General features: G+C 41.4%; 1 protein-coding gene across 10 annotated transcripts in view; it reads right to left on the bottom strand.

Moving 5' to 3' along the window:
- The window catches only part of ANO9 (anoctamin 9), a 115,676-nt gene that overhangs the window by 61,161 nt on the left and 36,177 nt on the right, over window positions 1–18,338 (bottom strand). For 3 of the 10 annotated variants that reach the window (XM_061609900.1, XM_061609902.1, XM_061609901.1), the window contains exon 2: window positions 8,815–8,871. In XM_061609900.1, the coding sequence (XP_061465884.1) occupies window positions 8,815–8,871 (57 nt within the window). The other 7 variants (XM_061609908.1, XM_061609909.1, XM_061609904.1 and 4 more) reach the window with 7 other exon arrangements.

The raw sequence follows: 18,338 nt of genomic DNA on the forward strand, positions 1-18,338 counted from the left end.
GACTTGGACTCCCAGTTTACAGCAGTTGATCCTAATGAGGTGTCCGGAGCACAGTCTTGTCATGTTTTATTGGATGAGTTTCAGTTGGCTCAGCTCGAGGATGTGGACAAGGTACTTGGACAGGTGCGTGCAACCACTTCTGTACTAGATCCTTGCCCCTCCTGGCTAATAAAAACTAGCAGGGATGGAACAGCTGGCTGGGCCAGGGAAGTGATAAATGCCTCTTTACGAGAGGGAGTGGTCCCTAGCTGTCTGAAAGAGGCAGTAGTGAGACCACTTCTGAAAAAAACTTCCTTGGACCCAGAAGACCTTAATAGCTACAGACTAGTAGCGAATGTTCCATTCCTGGGCAAGATCTTGGAACGAGTGGTTGCTGCCCAGCTCCAGGCGCTATTGGATGAAACCGATTATCTAGATCCATTTCAATCGGGTTTTAGGCCCGGTTTTAGCACCGAGACAGCCTTGGTCGCCCTGTACGATGACTTATGCCGGGAGAGGGATGGAGGGAGTGTAACTCTGTTGATTCTCCTTGATCTCTCAGCGGCTTTGATACCATCGACCATGGTATCCTTCTGGAGAGGCTCGTGGAGTTGGGAGTTGGGGGCACTGCTTGGCAGTGGTTCCGCTCCTACTTGGTGGGTCGTCTCCAGAAGGTAGTGCTTGGGGAACATTGCTCGACACTGTGGGCTCTACAATGTGGAGTCCCGCAGGGGTCAGTTCTGTCCCCCATGCTTTTTAACATCTACATGAAGCCGCTGAGTGCGGTCATCAGGAGTTTTGGAGTGCTTTGCCACCAGTACGCTGATGACACGCAGCTCTATTTCTCCTTTTCATCTTCTTCAGGTGAGGCTGTCAATGTGCTGAACCGTTGCCTGGCTGCGATAATGGACTGGATGAGAGCTAATAAACTGAGGCTGAATCCAGACAAGACTGAGATGCTGTTGGTGGGTGATTTCTCTGATCAGATGGTGGATATGCACCCTGTTCTGGACGGGGTTACACTCCCCCTGAAGGAGCGGGTTCGTAGTCTGGGAGTACTCTTAGATCCTTCCCTGTCACTCGAGGCTCAAGTAGCCTCAGTGGCACGGAATGCGTTCTACCAACTTCGGTTGGTAGCCCAGCTACGTCCCTATCTGGACAGGGAGGACCTCACCTCAGTTGTCCATGCTCTGGTAACCTCTCAATTGGATTACTGCAATGCGCTCTACGTAGGGCTGCCTTTGAAGACGGTTCGGAAACTACAGCTTGTGCAAAACGCGGCGGCCAGGCTGATAACGAGGACCAGGTGGTCCGAACATATAACACCTGTTCTGGCCCGCTTGCACTGGCTACCTATATGTTTCCGGGTCAGATTCAAAGTGTTGGTTTTAACCTATAAAGCCTTATACGGTGCGGGACCATAATACCTCCTGGAACGCCTCTCCCGATATGAACCTGCCCGTACACTACGTTCGACATCGAAGGCCCTCCTCCAAGTTCCGACTCACAGAGAGGCTCGGAGGATGGCTACAAGAACCAGGGCCTTCTCAGTGGTGGCCCCTGAATTGTGGAATAGTCTTCCCACTGAGGTGTGCTTGGCGCCGACATTGCTATCTTTTCGGCGCCAAGTTAAAACCTTTCTCTTTGCTCAGGCATTTTAGTTTAATATGTTCAATTTGGTTTTAGATTTGTGGATTTTTATATATATGTTTTTGTATCGATTTATGTGATTTTATTGTATATACTTTCTGTTGTACACCGCCCAGAGAGCTATGCTAGTGGGGTGGTATAAAAATTTAACAAATAAATAAATAAATAAATAAATGTTCTGTCTTTTTTGCTGCCTCTGATCAACAGCCAAAACAATGACCCCATTCTTCATCATAAACAATTTCAGGGCGGGTTACAACAAGTAAGGTAACATAAAACCAATCAATAATAATGTATAGGAAAATTTACAGCTTATAAGATAATACAAAGATCACTACTCTCTCTACCCCTCTCTGTTACACCAGTACTCACACACACACACGGCTTAGAGGAAAATAAATGTTTTCAGCTGCCACAGATAGATAGATAGCTATTGCCAGTGCCAGTCTAACCCACTCCCACCCCCGGGGAAAGGATGTTCCCTAGCTGAGATGCCACCACCAAGATGGCCCTCTCCTGAGGTGATGGTGATGGTGTCACCAAAAGAGCCTCCTTAGCAGATCTCAAATCACAGGCAGAATAGGACAGGAAGAGATGCTGCTAAAATAAGCACTCTGCACCACTGAGGCTGCATGGGCCTCTAGCAATAGGGTGGAATCCAGGAGTACCCCCAGACTATGGGCCTGATTATCAGAGGGAATGCAACTGCATCCAGAATAGATCGCTCACCTAATTCCTGAACCAGGAAACCACCAGCCCATAGCATCTACATCTTGTTGGGATTCAGCTTCAGTTCACTGACCCTCATCTAGCCCATTACTGCTTCCAAGCACTGATCTAGCACCTGCACAGTTTTACCTGATTCCCATGGAAAGGGAAAATAGAGGTGAGAAGGTAGAAACTGAGCAGGGTATTATCCGCACATTGATGACACCTCATTCTAGCCCCCCTGACGACTGCTCCCACGGGGTTCATATAAATGTTAGAGAGCATGGGGTAGAGGATGGAACCTCACAGCACAATTGCCATGGGATTGCGTAGACATCTCCAATTCCTACACTCTTGCAGGTGAGAATGGAAGCAGCATAACACCATGCCTCCCAAACTATAGTGCCAGTTCAGGAGTATACCATGGCTGATGCTAGCAAAAACTGCAGGGAGATCAAGAAGGGCTATGCTTCACCTATTATTTTCCCAATGTATGTCATCAAACAGAGAAACCAAAGCTGTTTCAGTGCTAAATGCAGGCCTGGGGCCAGACTGAAATGGGTCTAGATCAGCCTTTCCCAACTAGTAGGCCACCAGATGTTGTTGGACCACAACTCCCATCAGCCTCAGCCAGCATTGCCAATGGTCAGGAAAGATGGGAATTGTGGTCCAACAACATCTGGTGGCCCACTAGTTGGGAAAGGCTGGTCTAGATTATTAGCTTTCTCCAAACATACCACCCTTTCAAGCATCTTGCCCAAACAGAAGATATTTGCAACTGACCCACCTAGTCAAAGCCCTCTGGCTACCTTTTTACAGGCCAAGATGGGCAAGGTTACATGTAGTAGGTCAAACACCTTCAAGTGTCCTGTCCACATCATCAGGCCTCAACAACTAAGACTGATCCCAAGACACTAGATTTGACTAGTGCTCAAGAGACCTCCACTAGTCCTGTAGGAACTACAGAGTCATGTTCAGCCCAAATGCAAGCAACTTTGCCCGCAAAGTGTCTTGCAAACTTATCACAGCAGGCTTCTGAGGACTCAGGCTCTTCCCCTTAGGCCGATTCACTACCTGGAAAAGCTCAGTTGAGCACCTACTTAAGGATACAATGATGATGGAGAAGTATCACCACAACGTGGTAGGTGCAATTATGCGCTCTTATTGTGCTCTGCCATCTTTTTTACTATACTTGAGCCACTTGCACTCTAGCTGTCATCTACCATGCTTCATCACCTGGAATTCTTAAGAACCAGGGACAGGACCTCTTCTATGCAAAAATCCTTTGCAGAATGCTACAATGTCTGCCCTTAGTCTCCTTTTTTCTAAACTAAACATACCCAGGTCTTCAAGCTTTCCTCACAGGACTTGTTTTCCATACTCAGCCATCTTCATTTACCTCCTCTGAGCTGTTCCAACTTGTCTACATCCTTCTTACAGTGTGGCGCCCTGAACTCCCAAGCAAGGAACACTGCCAGAGCTATAGCAAAGGAGGTTGGTAAAAATCAGAAGTAAACTATGAAGGGGAAGTCCATTAAGAGAGTTTTCAGTGTATTCAGCTATGCAAGCAATTCTACAATCAAGCATATTATGAAACATTGAATGAGGCGGTTTATTATCACTAGGCATGCAGGTAAAACTTGAAAGAAGAATTTTTGGCTGCCTTGAACTATGAGCATCATGATTTCTGAATGCATTGGTTCCTACCTTCATGAAGGAGGATTCACTGTCATTCAGGCACAAAGTGATGCTGATGTTGAGATTGCTGTGGAATTCTAAGTTCTATAACACAATTGCTGCAGCAGGTAATAATGCCTGAACATTCCAATAATAAAATCCAGATGATCTGTTGTAGCTTTATAAAATTTTGCAACAAGAGTCAGCATGGAGAGAAATAAAGAATGTTTCAAAACAATCAGATACAAAATGGCTGAGATACAGCCATTTAAATGTTTTCCCCTGACATGCAGTTCACGTGTTTGCAACCAATTTTTTGTGCACTCATAACATACCTCCAGTTTTTCCTTTTGCCACTTTAGCATCTATCAAAAACATGGAGAAGCTGCAGAGGTTTGGCCTTCCTGGTTTGATGAAAATCCACTGTACAGTTGAAAGGTTAAAAATGCCAATCAGCTTAATCAATTGTATATATATTGCAATGACACTATCAGAAATTCCATTTTGCTTCAAGTTACATTCCTTTTTCATGTTATAAAGATTTTTTTCTGAATAAAATGATACCAGAATAATTTCTTCTGCAATTTATTCACAGTCACTCTGTTTATTAACTACCATACTAAAGCACCCTGAGGAAAGGCTGAAGTCTAGGCCAGGAAGCTCATGCTACCAGATTCTGAAGAGACCACTGACAACCCGAGGGGACTCTGCTGTTCAGTATATTATACATTTTACCAGAGCTTGGAAAAGTTACTTTTTTGAACTACAACTCCCATCAGCCCAATCCACTGGCCACGCTGGCTGGGGCTGATGGGAGTTGTAGTTCAAAAAAGTAACTTTTCCAAGCTCTGCATTTTACTTGTTGTTATTGTTATGTGCCTTCAAGTCAATCACGACTTATGGTGACCCTATGAATCAGCGACCTCCAAGAGCATCTGTCATGAACCACCCTGTTCAGATCTTGTAAGTTCAAGTCTGTGGCTTCCTCTATGGAATCAATCCATCTCTTGTTTGCCCTTCCTCTTTTTCTACTCCCTTCTGTTTTTCCCAGCATTATTGTCTTTTCTAGTGAATCATGTCTTCTCATGATGTGTCCAAAGTATGATAACCTCAGTTTCATCATTTTAGCTTCTAGTGATAGTTCTGGTTTAATTTGTTCTGACACCCAGTTATTTCTTTTTCTCAGTCCATGGTATGTGCCAAGCTCTTCTCCATCACCACATTTCAAATGAGTTGATTTTTCTCTTATCCGCTTTTTTCACTGTCCAACTTTCACATCCATACATAGTGATTGGGAATACCATGGTCTGAATGATCCTGACTTTAGTGTTCAGTGATACATCTTTGCATTTGAGGACCTTTTCTGGTTCTCTCACAGCTGCCCTCCCCAGTCCTAGCCTTCTTCTGATTTCTTGACTATTGTCTCCTTTTGAATAATGATTGTGCCAAGGTATTGATAATCCTTGACAAGTTCAATATCTTCATTGTCAACTTTAAAGTTACATAAATCTTCTGTTGTCATTACATTAGTCTTTTTGACGTTCAGCTGTAGTCCTGCTTTTGTGCTTTCCTCTTTTACTTTCATCAGCATTCGTTTCAAATCATTACTGGTTTCTGCTAGTAGTATGGTATCGTTTGCATATCTTCAATTATTGATACTTATTCCTCCAATTTTCACACCTCCTTCATGTTGGTCCAATCCCGCTTTCTGTATGATATGTTCTGCATATAGATTAAATAAATAGGGTGATAAAATACACCTGTTTCACACCCTTTCTGACGGGGAGCCAATCGGTTTCTCATATTCTGAGAATAGGACAATCAGGACAATCAGATACTGTGGCACCCGCATTTCTTTTAAGGCATTCCATAGTTTTTCATGATCTACATAGTCAAAGGCTTTGCTGTAATCTATAAAGCACAGGGTGATTTTCTTCTGAAATTCCTTGCTCCATTCCATTATCCAGCGTATGTTTGCGATATGATCTCTGGTGCCTCTTCCCTTTCGAAATCCAGCTTGGACGTCTGGCATATCTCGCTCCATATATGGTAAGAGCCTCTGTTGTAGAACCTTGAGTATTACTTTACTTGCATGGGATATTAAGGCAATAGTTCGATAATTACTGCATTCCCTGGGATCCCCTTTGTTTGGAATTGGGATATAGATTGAACACTTCCAGTCTGTGGGCCATTGTTTTCCATATTTCTTGACAAATTTCTGTCAAAATTTGGACAGATTCAGTAGCTTATAGCAACTCTATTGGTATGCCATCTGTTCCTGGTGATTTGTTTCTTCCGAGTATTTTAAGAGCAGCTTTCACCTCACATTCTAAAATTTCTTGTTCTTCATCATACAGTTCCTCCATGAATGAATGTGTCATCCTGGCATCTCTTTTATAGAGTTATTCAGTGTATTACTTCCATCTTTTATTTCTTCTCAATCAGTCAGTGTGTTCCTCTGTTGATTATTCAACATCCCTACTCTTGGTTTAAATTTCCTTAATTTCTCTAATTTTTTGTTCTTCTTATTATTATTATTATTTAATTGCATTTCTAAACCACCCTATAGCTAACAGCTCCCAGGGCGGTGTACAACACGATTCTTCCCTTTTTGTTGTCCTCTTCTATTTCTATCAATAACTATTGTAATAGTTTTCTTTGTCGCTACGTACTAGTTGCTGTGTAGTCGCATTTAGGGCTCTGATAGTGTTTCTGTCTCCTCTTGCTTTTGCTTTCCTTCTGTCTTTAACCATTTTAAGAGTTTCTTCAGTCATCCATTGAGGTCTTTCTCTCTATTATTTATTTAATTCCATTTCTATACCGCCCATAACAAGCTCTCTGGGCGGTGCACATCAAGTAAAAACACAGCAAATACAATTTAAAAACAATCTGGTCATCAGATTACAATTTAACTGTCTGTTAGAACATTAAGTGCAAAATACTAAAATATTAAAAAATGTTAAACAAATGTTAAAATGTTAAAATGCCTGGGCAAAGAGGAAGATTTTCACCTGGCGCCGAAAGGATAGTAGTGTAGGCGCCAGGCGAACCTTGTCAGGAAGGATGTTCCAAAGTTAATGAGAGGTATTGTCGTTTTGCATTCTTCCCCGATAATGTCTCTGACTTCACTCCATAGTTCTTCTGGTTCTCTGTCAACTAAGTTTAAAGCCTCAAATCTGTTCCTTATTTGATCTTTATATTCTTTTGGGATGTTATTTAAATTGTATTTTGGCATTATGATTGCTTTGTTGTTGTTCTTTAGCTTTACTTTGATTTTCGATACAACCAGTTCATGATCTGTACCGCAGTCTACTCCTGGTCTTGTTTTCGCAGAAAGTATGGAATTTCTCCATCTTCTGCTACCAATTATATAATCAATTTGATTCCTATATTGACCATCTGGTGATGTCCACGTGTACAGTTGTCTTTTCAGTTGCTCAAAAAATGTGTTCACAAGAAACAAATGGGGAAATGGGGCTCCACAGAATTCAATAAGTCTTTCTCCTGCTTCATTTCTGTCTCCTAAGCCCCATTTCCCCACAATCCCTAGTTCTTCTCTGTTCCCTACTTTTGCATTCCAGTCCCCCATGATTATCAGCACATCTTGTTTTGGTGTGTGATCAATTTCTCCCTGTACTTCTGCATAAAATCTTTCCAATTCCTCTTCTGTGTTTGCCACTGGAGCATAGACTCGGATAATGGTTATGTTAATAGGTTTGCTGTTTAATCTCATTGATATCACTCACTCAGACCTTGCATTGTAGCTCCTAATTGCTTTTGATACATCACTTCTCACTATTAAAGCAACCTAATTTCTTCTTAATTTCTCATTTCCTGCATAAAATATTTTGTAGTTGCCTGATTGAAAATGTCCCATTCCAATCCATTTTAATTCACTCACACAAAGTATTGTAATGTTGATATGTTCCATTTCTTGCTTGACAATTTCTAACTTTCCCTGGTTCATGCTTCTCACATTCCATGTTCCCATTGTGTGCATCGTACAACTCCAGACTCTCCTTTTGCATCTGTGTGCATCAGCCTCTGGGCTTCCTTTCAGCTTTGACCTAGCTGCGTCATTAGTCTCAGCACTACTTGTACTTGTTCTTCCCCGGTAGCTCGGTGAGTCCCTTCTGACCTGGGGGTCTCATCTTCCACCACTATCTCATGCTGCATTTTCGATACAGTAGGGCCCCACTCATACGGCGGGTTACATTCCGGACCCCCGCTGTAAAGCGAAAACCGCTGTAAAGCAGAACTCATTGAATAGAATGGCACACAATGCCCAAAAACCACCGTAAAAGCAGAATAAGCGTCGTATGAGTGGAGCTTTAGTCTAATTATGTCTAATTGAGACTGCTGTATTAGCAAATCGCCGTAAAGCGAATCGCCGTAAAGCAGGGCCCTACTGTACTCTGTTCATAGTGTTTTCATGGTAAGAGGTATTCAGAGGGGGTTTACTTTTGCCTTCTTCTGAGTCTGGATGCATCTTAGTCTGGTGTCTCAGCTTTGACCATTCCACCTTGGGTGTCCCTGCTAGGAGTCTAGCCTCTTGGTCTAGACTTCTGACAGCATTGCTCTCAGCTTCTTCAACACTCTCAACCCCCCTGATCACATTAAGGTGTGCATCCTCGTGTTGGACTGGAAATAAATTATGCAACCCTAGAACACTTCTGAGTATTATTAAGGATCAGGATGAATATGCGCCCTGGGTCCAGGCATCTGTTTGGCATAAAACAATGACAAAGTCAATCTGGGCTTGAAAAAGCTCCATCTCAAAATAGAAGGTCTGTCACTTACTGAGTTGAGAGTCTCATGGTATCCTGAGAGAGGTAAAGTCATCAATGGAATTTCATCCTAAAGAAAGAGATTTTAAAAGTTACACATCAAATCTTTGTTCTCATATAATTCCCAAACATTGCCAGCTAAATTGGCCTTGCACCTGTATATTTAATTTTTGCTTTGCTAAATTAAGCAGCTGGAACTGACTATATCTCCATACCAAGAGGTTTCACCTGTTAGTATCTAGATATCAAGTTGCTTTTAAAGGCGCAGGAGCAAAGCCAACAAATAACTGACAATCCTAATATGAAATAAGGGCCAAGGCGCAAGGATCAGAAGGAGAAACTGACTGGAAGCAGGTACTGTCTTGATTGTTGATTCTGTAAAGATAAGACTAGAAATGAATGCATTAAGGTAAACTGCTCAGGAAGAAATCTCAGGGTTATAGTCAACTAAATCCTACTCACCCATTAAAATTAATGAACCTAAGTTAGTCAGGTCCATTAACTTCAGTGGGTCTACTCTGAGTAGGACTAGCATTGAATGACACCCTCAGAAACAAAGGTGGCTATTTTTTCTTGTGTATATTGACAATAGTTCGATACATTTCTTTGCCCCAAACAGATTTAGCAATGGTATATGGTTACAGTTTTCAGGCTCTGAGCCAAATTGGGTTCAGAGTTGCGGGGTGATAAAGTTACAGATTAACCAAGTGGAGATGATGCCGTACTTACTCACTATCATGTATAAACTATCAGATTATTAACTGTGTGCTGTAACTGTTCATCATAATTGGGAAAATGTGGATGCATCTAGTTTAACAAATCTGCTTTTCTTGAGGACTTCATGTCTGCCTGGGACATGAGGACTGAGTTACTCACTGACCATTATTATTATTATTATTATTATTATTATTATTATTATTATGGTTTATTTCTATGCCACCTTTTGGCCAAAAGGCCCTCAAGGTGGCTTACAAAAAATAAACACAAATATAGAAACACATAGAAATAAAAACAGTACAATTTACAAAAATTAAATAGCAAGATAACATTATTAAAAAGCAACAACAACAACAACTTTCAATGAAAATACAATAACAAATCACACTGTCCTAACACTTTCCTAATAAATAAAACACACAACAAATTAAGGAGTCTTCTAGCATTTCACAATATTCTCTTTTGCAAATGTACAACTAAATAAATATTACAGGGGTACAGAAGCAAGCAGATAGCCCCAGCTTCACAACAACATCAGCTCCAAATTAACAGCCACACCTTTGAAACCCACACCTCTACTTCTCCCACCAACTCTCAAAACCACAATGCTTAGCAGTGCTTTCTCTTCTGTGGTAGGGGCACTTCAATCTCACACTCTATTTTGCAACCTTCTTTCATTTAGCGAATTGTGGGAGCTGACCATCCAGTAATCTCCTGCCTTGATCAGCCACTAATTAGCATTCATTGCTAATAGCCAAGCTATGCCAATAGTAAAGGAAAACATGGTGCATAACTAGACTATCTTATTATTTGGCTTGGGAAAGTTGTTGCATCTTTGTCTTTCCTCTCTTATCCCATCAACTTAAATAAAAATATTTGCCTACGTGAAAGATTATATATATTACAAGTTTCATTACATAACAGTGAAACCAACGGAAACTTTCAGCATGTGTACCTATATTACATTTTTGTATGTGTCATGCTTACAAAAGGGGGAGCTCTGGTGATCCCCATGGGGCAGTGAGGAGAGGTCTGGCAACTGTCATGGGGGGGAAGGGGGGGTTCTGATGACCCATGGGAAGGAGGGAGAGCTTTGGTGATGGTAGGCGGGGTTGGCAAGCAAAGTGAGCAGGGGCAGCAGCCCCTAGTATACAAAAAAATTACACCTATGCCAGTTCATCATATGACAATCATCACAAGGCATCTGTGCAAATTTGCACATGGGAATGACTTCCATATAAGAATTTCAACTTATGAGATGCTACCTTCAACAACAATTTATTATCAGGAGAAGGTGAAGAAGACCTTTTGCTTCGTTCCTGGTTTTGGTTGGTTCCATTCTTACTTGTTTTAGTAACTTTCTTCCTGCTTCTGATTCACCTTTTGGAGGGATACTATAAGCCTCTTCTTACTGGTAATGAGCCTAGCACCTGCCAGGGGAGGCAAAATCTATGAGTCTAGTGGTGAGCCAAGCATCCAGAGTGAAGAGGATTTGCCACTGCAAGATGCAACTAAAAATATTCAGCAGACCAGATATCATGTTAGAGAGAGAAAGAAGCCCTCTGCCTAGATCCCACTTCCTGAAGTGGGTGTGGCTTGTTGTTGTTTGGTTTCTACTCTCTGGACTAGTCTGGCTGCTGCTCTTCTGGCCAGAATGTATCTGGGGAAAGCAGGAATGGACCTTCGTGACTGCAGCACCAAGGAGAAACACTCCCAAGGTGTATGGCTCTGGTGGCCATCAGTTGAGTGACTCTTATGAAACAATGGGTCCAAGCCAGTGGGATGGAGCACATGTAATTATACTTTATCCTGCTCCCAAAATACCACCATCATCATAATATATAATGCAACTCTCAGTGTTTCAGAACCTCCATTACTTTAATGCTAAATGCAGTTTTGAACACCAAGGTATGAAAATATATAGAACTACTTATTATATATGTGTAAATAATTGGGATTTATGGTTCAGTTCTATTTTTGAATCACTTGGCTCTAGCATAACACATGGCTTATTGATATTATTTGCTACATTAATTAGAATTTATGCTGTCATAATGTTTCTGTGATGTTGCTTAATTAAGTTGTACCATGAAACAAATGCAAAAGCCTTTGAACCAGGAACAAAAACAGAAAGTACATAACATGCATGCGGAGATTATAGGAATGAAAGAATACAAGAGTGAAATCAATGGTTTAATGCAAGTGGAAGTTTAAGGTGAGCTGTAGAAGCTCAAAAGGGGGAATATGGAATAAAAATTCCTAGGCCTCAAACTTTGGTTAAGACTTTGCAAGCTTGAAGGGGGTGATGGGAAGAATGACACTGAAACATGGTGGAAGAATATGTTTGTTTCTTTATTATTAGATTTATACCCCGCCCTTCCTCCCAGTAGGAATCCAGGGTGGCAAATATGTTGAAATATGTCACAGGATGTTCTGAAAAACCATTGACACCCAATCTTCTAATCACAAAACAGATCAACATGTGTGCATAGTGCTAATTACTCAGTCCCTAGTACCTAAGATGTTTGTGTGATGATAAGAAAGCTTCTGAAATAATGCTATAGATGTATGCTGAAAACTGCTTGGAACAGAGAACTTTGGGCTTCCATGTTGTCTCCATGTCTGTCTAAACTTCTCTCTGAGCAGCTGCTTGTTATATTTTAATAAAGTGCCTCTAGCAGGATCTGATTAAACAAAAGACAAAGCTCTGTTTTCTTCCACACACTCAAGCTGGTGGCAGAGACATCAACACACCCCTGCCACCAACTCAGGTGATGGCAGGCACATGCACACACTCGGCATGCTATGTTGCTGTGTCAGTGTTATTGTGCATTGTGTGTGTGTACATGCCTGCCATCACCCAGCATTAGCAGTGCTGACAGGCCTATTTAACCCACACTGGCTGCATGGGGGGAGGGGGTTGTTGAGAGCCTGCTGTTGTCTAGTGCCCAAGCATCCACTGCAGTCTGGCACCAGCCCTTATGCTAGAACCTCTTACTTCAGGTTAAGTTACTAGAAATGTAAAAAGATAGAACTTAAAAATGTCTCAAGTTATGCCTTTTGTGGTGCCCAACTCTACTAGAAACAGGTAGGGAAGTGAACAACCTTGAGGACTGGTGGGCCGATTCAAACATTTATTTTATTATTCATTAACATATTTCTATCTTGTCCTTTCTAACTGCCCTATATCAGTTGATCTTAGGGTGGGGTACAACAATAAAACAAAAGAACAATTTTTGAAAGACCTAAAACAATAAATTCAGCACAATGTCTTAAATAATATCTTAATATCAAAACCCAGCACATATGATTTATTGAAACATCTCACTCAAAGCATCTTACCCAGAAGGACTAAATTACCATTCCCAATATCAGAATTTGACAACATTTCTTTTATGAGGAGTCCCTTAGGATGTCAGGGGCCATGGGTCGTCTGAGGCGGTCAATTCTGGCTCAAGTCCCCAACCAGGAAAGATCACTATCAGTGGGAGGACTGGAAGCCAAGTAATATCTGCATGTTTATATATTCCTGAGCCAAACTAATTACATTCTTGTCTTTTTTATCCCTTTTTATGCCAAAGAATATGTATTTTATACTATTTTAACCCTCTCACACCAAACCACTTTATTTTTGTAAGTGAAGTACAAATGTGCATGAGCCAGACGATCTGTATTCTCATCATATTTTAACCTTTAAATATGAAGGTGAGAACAGGAATAAATTGTACATAATACTATTTACTGGGCTTGCTCACAGAGCCTAGGTGGTCTCATAGTCTCAATTATAGTTTCTTTAGTCTTTGAAAATGGAAATGGACTGCCTTCAAGTCGATCCCGACTTCTGGCAACCCTATGAATGGGGATTTCATGGTAAGTGGGGGTTTACCATTGCCCCCCTCTGAGGCTAGTCCTCTCCAGCTGGCTAGGGCCCACTCAGCTTGCCGCAGCTGCACAAGCCATCCCCTTCCTTGTCCGCAACTGCCAGCTGGGGGGGCAACTGGGCTCCTTGGGACTATGCAGCTTGCCCACAGCTGCACAGGTGGCAGGGCACGTAACCCTGAGCCACTCACTGTGGGGGTGATCTTTAGCTGGCCCTTGACACCCAGGAGACACGAGCGGGGATTTGAACTCACAGACTCTGGACTCCCAGCCAGGCTCTCCTCCCCACTAAATATTCTTTATTCCACAATCCACACACATCAGAGAAACAGGTTCTTCATGTCATGAAAAACACTGATCCACCTCAGAGCTCAATGGCTTGGGCAGTGCAATCCAACTCATGGGAAATGGGCAGAAGGGGTGCCAGTAGAGGAGGAACTGGCAGGAAACCATGACATCCATTTGTTGTTCGGGAGCTGCAAGACTGGCTGAACATCAGCTCTGCAGGGAGCTGCACGCAGGAACAGAAAAGAAAAAGGTGGCTCTCATGAATACCCCCACCAGTGAGTACACATTCCCCATTTACTTCCATTAGAATTTTCTTAGACCGACTTTTTTCTTGGTGTAACCTTGGCTTGGATTGGGACCCACAGGAGCACTCCGAACAGGAGTTATATGTTGTGTAAGTCCCCCCCCAGTTCCTCCTCCAACACCCCCCCCAAAAGCTCCTTTTTTGGACTTTGAGCTGTCTTCCGCCAACACCCCTTCTACCATGTTGGGCTTCCCTGGCAGACCACCAGCTGAGCCGGTTGGGTTCCGGCTCCATTGCAGCTGAGCCGGGGTGAGGGGCTTCTGCTGGCACAGCCCGGTAGAGTTGGGACCCTGCCTGCTTAGCTGGGGGTCTGTCACATCCAATCCCCCTCAGCCCTGAGTAAATACAAGTTGGATTGTGTCCTAAGTATCTCATGATAAAAATGTAGCATAAAACATTTTATTTGCCTTCTTCAAACACCTACTACTTGGTTTAATGCTCTTCAAGTGTTTTCACTTTCTTCAAGAAATAAAAACAAAGGGGCTCAATTTAATTAAGAATTATAATTATTTTAAGCATTCTTTTCAGGACTGGCTTCAGGTTTCTGGGGGTCCTTGAGCACAGGCTATCTGTGAGCCTCTTGTTCCTTTGGTCTCCTCGCCAGTCCTCCTCTCTCTTGGCTACACTCCTTTAAAGTAAAACAAAATTTGACCAATATAGCAACTCGCTATTGTCAAAGAAAAATAATTCAACATTCTGAACTTATGGAGAAATGCACCCATCATTTCACAACTGAATGGATACACCACTCCCAGACATCTAAAATTAACCCTTGGGTCTCCCTATTATGGTCTCAACTCACACTTCCTTTTTTTAGAGATTAAAAAAGGAACCTTTTTGTACTGGCAAAGTATGTAAATAAATAATATTTGGTATTATAGCAACATCCATAAGCTGGATTGGCGAGAGGCTCCTCTGAGCTCCTGGACCCTCAGCCAGTGCCTTACCTGGCCCACTGCTGGAGCCAGCCGTAACTCTTTTCTTAAGAAAATAACTGTGGTATAAATTGTAATTATAACTGAGAGAGATTTGCCATGGCTATTAAATTTCCTTGCAGATCTGCCCACTATAGATGAGATGAGAAGGCTATGTTGGATATTGCTTTGGCCCAATACAGCTTCATATTATATATCAATTGAATTTATTCTCCAAGTACCTGAGATTTCAGGGTTGGGCCCTGTGATGTCATTAAGCATGATATATTAACCATCAACTACAGTTGCTTGGCGCATACAATTCAAACAAAAACATTTATCTGATTGGAAATTAAGATAGAAATCTTAGCTAAAAGATGGAGCCTGGGCAGCGAACATTTCATCTAGCCTACTTGCTTCTGGCAAGAAGGGTTTAAGTGCCCTTAAGCCAGGCCAGTCACCAGAAGGCCATTGTAAAAAGAAAGCCTAGTGTTGTGGAGATGTTAGATGGGAGCACTCAGGAGTAAAGATGGATGCCCCTGAAGGCTGCAATTCTAAACACATTTAGTAAGCGACTAAGCTCCACAGAACTCAACAGGACTTACTCCTGAGTAGGTATGGTTTGGATTGTGCTGTTCGTAAAGCTTGATCCTCTGCAAAGATATCCATATCCAAGCAAGGTTGGCAACTCTCTGCCTGGAATGTCCACTTTGGAGAAAGAAACAAATCATCCTGCAACCATCAGTGGGTTTAAGGGAGCTGAGCTGAGCGCATGAAACTACTGTTGTTGCTTCTATGGATATAAGGGAATGAGGTTAAATGTAAATGAAATGCAAATAGAAAAACAAAAACAAAAGACAGTGATGATTTCCTAAACGCAATAACATACCAACCACAACAAGATTCCTGTGAGTAAGACAGAAAACTCAGCATCCTACAATGAGTTAGGATTCCTAACCAAAAACCAAAACTAAAAAAATCCTGGCAGCCATTTAGCCAAGGTCACAGAAATCCTCATGCAGCACAACCTGACCTGGGGCTACAGTTAGTGCAGAATACTGTGGCACGATTGCTGACATGAGTGAAACCCTATCAGCTCATAATACCTCTGCTCTGAAATCTGCACTGGTTGCCAATTTGCTGCCAAGCAAAGTTCAAGGTGCACTTTCCATGTTGCCACGTTCCAAGGTGCCACATAGTACTTGTTCAGCTCTGGTAAGAAATCAATGCTTTAGTGTGGCAGCACCTATGCTTTGGAACTCCCTGACTATTGACATTAGGCAGAAGCCTTCATTGTACTGTTTTCAGCACCTGCTAAAAACATTTTAGTTAAGGCAAGACTACCCAGGCATGTAGAAGCCATTATGTTTTTTATCTGTTTTTAACTCATTGTTGGCTTTATTATTTTGAATGCTTTTAAATACCTGTCTTTAACTGTTTTTGCCAATAATTTTATTGTTTTAATTCCTTCTGAGATTTTTTACAATAAAGCAGTATATAAATGTTGTAAATAAAATATATAAATAAATGCTAGAGTCACTGTGGCCCTTGGGTCTCTTTCCATTTTTAGGAACAAAGGAATCTGCCTTATACCAACTCAGGCAATTTGGTACCATCTAGCTCAGCACTGCTGACATGGACTAGCATTGGTTCTCCAGGAGTCCAGGCAATAGTCTTTTCCAGAAATTGAATTTTGGACCTTTGCATGCAAAGCATATGCCCTACCACTGAGCTACAGCCCCTCCCCTGTTTAAAAAAGTATCTTTTAAAATTGTTCTTTTCAATTCACTAATGAATGCATATCATATGTAGTGCAGATCCACACCATTAATTTAAAACACATTCAACACATTTGAAGCACATGAATCGCACCACAGAATCATGGGAACTGTAGCTTGTTAAGGTGGTGGGAACTATAACTGTGAGGGGGAAACTACAATTCCCAGGATTCTTTGGGGGTAGTCATTGTGCTTTAAATGCGAATTGGATGTGCTTTAAATGTATTATGTGGATCTTCATAAACTTTGCCTGCATATAAATCATTTTAATTAAATTTTAAAATTGAAATAAGCTACAAAGTTTACTGGGTGACCATGGGCTACTCATAATCTCTCAGCCTAATCTGCCCCCAGGGTGAAAACAAGAGAGGGGGACCATGACCACCCCAAGGAAGAAGGGCACACTTAAAATGTAGAGGAAATAATAATTTGTAAATAATAATTTACAACCATAATGTGAAATCAGATTGCCAATGAATGATATCAAGACACTTCCCAGGAATCTTTAGGGGAAATCATGTGCTTTAAATGTGAGTTGGATGTGTTTTAAACATATTGTGTGGATTTACTTACTAAACCTAGCCTGCATGTAAATCATTTTGATTTTTTAAAATGGAAATGAGCTATAAAAGTTTACTGGGTGATCATGGGCTACTCACCATCTCTCAGACTAATCTGCCCTTCAGGATGAAAACAACAGAGGGGAACCATCATCATCCCAAAGAAGAAGGGCACACTTAAAATGTGGAGGACATAATGATGTACATCCATAGTGTGAAATCCATCCATAGTATAAAGGGGGCTTACTCAAACAGGGAAACGTGTACAGAACTGCAACTCAAGTGATAAGAAACTTCATTTACCCAACCCAAAATTCAGAATCATGTAACTTTAAGCTGTTTTGCAACTGTTTATACTTGTTTTTATGGTTATTGAATTTTAAAGGAATTTATTTCTTATTGTGAGCTGCCTTGGTTTCCAGTCAGCAACCCTACCTCACAAACTCCATACATATATACACACACTGGAGATGTAAGAATATATACACCTCATATAATAGTTTATTGTCAAAACCAGTTAGTCATTGCAGAACTTTTTTTAAAAAAAATCTGTATTAGTTTCCTACATAATTAAAGCAGTGATACCCAAGTAAGCCCTGCCTAATTGCTTTAAAAACTAGGATTGGATGGGGAGAGAAAGATTTACAACACAAACACAATTTTTTGCTATGTTCACTCAAAAGTCTCATCAATTTACAGCACAATCCTAACCATGTCTACTCAAAAGTAAGACCTATTAAATTCAATGGGGTTTACTCCTGGTATGTGGGATTAACATTGCAGCTTTACTCCCAGAAAAGCAAGTACAGGATTAAAGCTTCATATTGAGAAGGTTTTTGAAACATTGACCTCTTCAAAAGCCCAGGAAAATTTAAACATGTTTGACTCTTGCACACAAGAGAGAAAAAGACTGAAAGCTATATACTTACTCAGTTGATGAGATTTTCAGATAAGCAGGAAAAAACAACAGTTTTCTGACCTTGCAATGGGATCTAGGTACTGCCTTGTCAATTACAACTCTGACTTCACTTATTGGCTACAAACCTGAAAGGGTGGGGTTAGAATAGTCAACTACTAGCTCATTTAACAGAAGTTGC

This window comes from Rhineura floridana, chromosome 2, assembly GCF_030035675.1.
Source record: "Rhineura floridana isolate rRhiFlo1 chromosome 2, rRhiFlo1.hap2, whole genome shotgun sequence".
NCBI classification, from domain to species: Eukaryota; Metazoa; Chordata; class Lepidosauria; order Squamata; family Rhineuridae; genus Rhineura; species Rhineura floridana.